General features: G+C 51.2%; 1 protein-coding gene across 1 annotated transcript; it reads right to left on the reverse strand.

The window, feature by feature from the left end:
- Positions 1-40: 40 nt before the first annotated feature.
- Positions 41-3,141, reverse strand: LOC111649730 (integrin beta-4-like; the record flags this gene model as incomplete). The annotated part of the gene is made up of 11 exons (XM_023399434.1): positions 3,071-3,141; positions 2,614-2,715; positions 2,309-2,513; positions 2,112-2,208; positions 1,861-2,032; positions 1,433-1,696; positions 1,257-1,346; positions 1,055-1,177; positions 544-711; positions 342-418; positions 41-249 (listed from the first exon to the last, which is right to left on the reverse strand). Coding segments are annotated over exons 2-11 (1,420 nt in total), but the record flags the coding sequence as incomplete, so codon positions are not given.
- Positions 3,142-3,147: the final 6 nt, after the last annotated feature.

Below are 3,147 nucleotides of genomic sequence, written 5' to 3' on the forward strand. Positions count from 1 at the left end.
ACACACACACACACACACACACTTCATCACAGTGTCGTACCGTTGCAGAGGAAGCCTCCGTTTCGCGGACACTGGGTCTTGTCGTACTGACAGTAGGGCCCCTCGTACTTGTCGGGGTTGTAGCACACGCAGGTTCCACACGCCAGACATTCTCCGTTACCTGAGCACGGCTCCTTCATGTTGGGGCCCATGCACTGGCTGGTGTCCAGAGCCGAGGCGCTGGCGGAGCAGTTGCAGAACGTGCCGAGCCTGAAGGACGCAAAGACACAAAAACTCAGAGCCTGGAGGGGAAGGGGAGGAACCAGAACCCAGGTAAACATAACGAGTCATTAAAGTCTGACCAGCCGTCGTAGCAGCGACACTTCCCACACACCAGGTCTCCGTGACCGTTGCACCTGGGAGCTTTAAGGATGGGATTCTGGGGGACAGAGGACAGAGGACAGTGAGTGGATGACCTCGACCGGACCTGGTGTGTGTCAGAGTTAATGTGTGTATGTGTGTGTGTGTGTGTGTGTGTGTGTGTGTGTGTGTGTGTGTGTTCACCTTCTCACAGTCGCATTTCGGACACAGGATGGAGGCCTTAACGTTGACAGCATTGCTGAAGGTCGTAGGTTTGACCCTAATGATCCCCTCCCTCTCACTGGGATTCGCCTGACACACCGGAGTCTCGTCGATCATCCGCTGCGCTCTGAGTTTCATCTTCAACTTACCCTGCACACACACACACACACACACACACACACACACACACACACACACACACACACACAAACGTTTTTAGTTCACGTCAGGTGCACAGAGTGTCGGTCGGTCATGTGACCCAGTTTGATGCTGGGATGTTGAATTGAATGTTTAATTATCAGATATAGGGAGTAAATGAAGTGTGAATATCTCATTCTACAGATTTATTATTTTCTCTTATTTATCTTTTTGAAGTATTTGACATTTTGCAGTTTTCTTCTTGCTGCTGTATCACTGCAGACGTCCCCACTGTGAGACTAATAAAGGACTGATCTCATCTTATCCATGACTGTGCGTCTGTGTTTTCTCTTACTATGGAACCGGGCTTGAAATCAAAGGCTCCATATTCGGCCACTTGTCCACTGCTGGTCAGGAAATGAGCCTTGAAGGCCTTGTGTCTCTCCTCTTCTTGGATGCTCATCTTCGAGCGGATACTCTGGAGGAGAGACATGAGAACGTCAGTCCACAGAAGTTTGTCTCCACCTGACAGACGGCAGAGTGGGGGGGGGCTTTACCTTGAAGGCTGTCTGCATGACCTGCAGGATGTTGGCTGAATCCTCCTGCAGCAGGCCGACCTCAGCGATGGGGAAATACTCCTTCAGTTTCTACACAGGAAACAAACGACAAATCCTGAACTCTGACACGAGAGCGGACTCCATGTTTCATAACTCTGACGAAGACGAAGACCGACCTTGTAGTAGGTGTAGGAGTGGTTGGTGACGGCGAAGATGGGGATGATGTTGTGTTTTTTCAACAGACGCACCAGTGTGGGTATGGAGGGGTAATCCTGGTTTATGTCCTCCGTGTATTTACCCTTTGCGTCCAGGTGGCACTTCTCGTCGTTGCGCCGCAGGATTCCCGACAGCACGTTGGCTCCGTCGGCCTCGTAGTGGAAGGCCGACTCCGTGGAGAAGACCAGGAGGTGTGTGCTGTGGTTCCTCCAGCCGATCTGATCCTGGAGGGAAAACACGGAGAACAGAGCAGGAAGAGATCCAGGAGTTATTACACCATTAGAAACATGACTCTAAAAGCCGGTCCCTAACTGTGTGTGTCGTGTGGTCCAGGTCCAGGTCCAGGTCCAGACCAGGAGAACCAGCACAGTGATCTGGTCTCACTCACCTTACAGACTGCAGCCTGCAGGATGGCGTCGAAGCCTCCTTCAGGAGCGTCCAGGTTTCCAGAGATTTTCTCGTTACGCAGCTCACTGTTGAAGAAATCCTTGTTGCTGGTGAGTTTGATGACGTTTTGGAAAGAGAACGGAGGATCACTCCTGGGCCACGGCTGTTTGAGTCTGAGGAGGAGAGACGGGACAGTCAGGTAACGCTCCTCCACACACACTCTAAACCTCCTTCACTCACATGCTCTCTTACTTGGACGGTCTCATATCGGTCTGAGGCTCGATCACTTTGTCCACAAACTTTCCAAAGCCGATGGTGTAGTCGTTCGACAGATCCCCCACCACCGAAGCTGCAGGACACACAGTCTGTCAGTATCACACCGACTCCTCCCACTCACCACACCTCACCACACCTCACCACACCTCACCACAGCACAGCACGCCACTCACCCAGCTCTTCACCCATCCTCTTCAGGTTGTCCAGATCATCCTCCATGGAGTTGGAGAAGTCCATGAGGATGTAGAGATCCAGGGGACCTTTGGTCGGAGCGAACACCTCAATGTCCATCTGCTTCTCCTCTCCAGCCAGGAAGGTCATGCTCATCTGCTGAGGATACACCTGAGACTGCTGAAGCCCGGTGTCGATCATCTGTGCCTGAGCAGAGAGGAGGAGGAGGAGGAAGGTTCGGGTGATGAAGGTCAGACCAGAGAACGATGGCGTGACTGTTAGAGAAGTGAGAGTGATGGCGTCTTACCTTCTCCATCTTCATACTGCTCTGCGCCGTGATGATCCTCAGCGCGCTGCAGCCGTGAGCCTTGATGTTCCCCAACAGGTCGCAGCGAGGCCCGTTAAAGGTCTGAGGACAGAGGTTTGGTCAGTGATGCGGCTGGTCGTCATGACGATGGCCTCGTCAATCATATATGACAGTATACTGTAACATAAAACTTTATTGTCCATTAAATTTACATAAAATGTAGAAACAGAGCTACAGGAACTATATGAACACATTCTTCGGCAGCAGTGCTCATGGGTGATGGGGGGGGTTGGGTCATCGCCATGACAACTGAGTAAATCTCAGCTGACAGCTCCATATATATATATATATATATATATAAACGTAACTGTTCCCAGTGGCTATATCAATAAAGATTTGTATTGAATTGAATTTAACAGACAGAACTCCGTTCTTCTTCTGCTGTTTCTGCTCTCACCTCATCAGGACAGTAGGCGCAGCCTTTTCCCGCCTGTATACACTCGGAGCAGCTCTTAGCCCTGGCAGCGTAGCAGT

This window comes from Seriola lalandi, unplaced genomic scaffold (assembly GCF_002814215.2).
Source record: "Seriola lalandi dorsalis isolate HSWRI2012SDOR001 ecotype SW California unplaced genomic scaffold, Sedor1 jcf7180002051915, whole genome shotgun sequence".
NCBI classification, from domain to species: domain Eukaryota; kingdom Metazoa; phylum Chordata; class Actinopteri; order Carangiformes; family Carangidae; genus Seriola; species Seriola lalandi.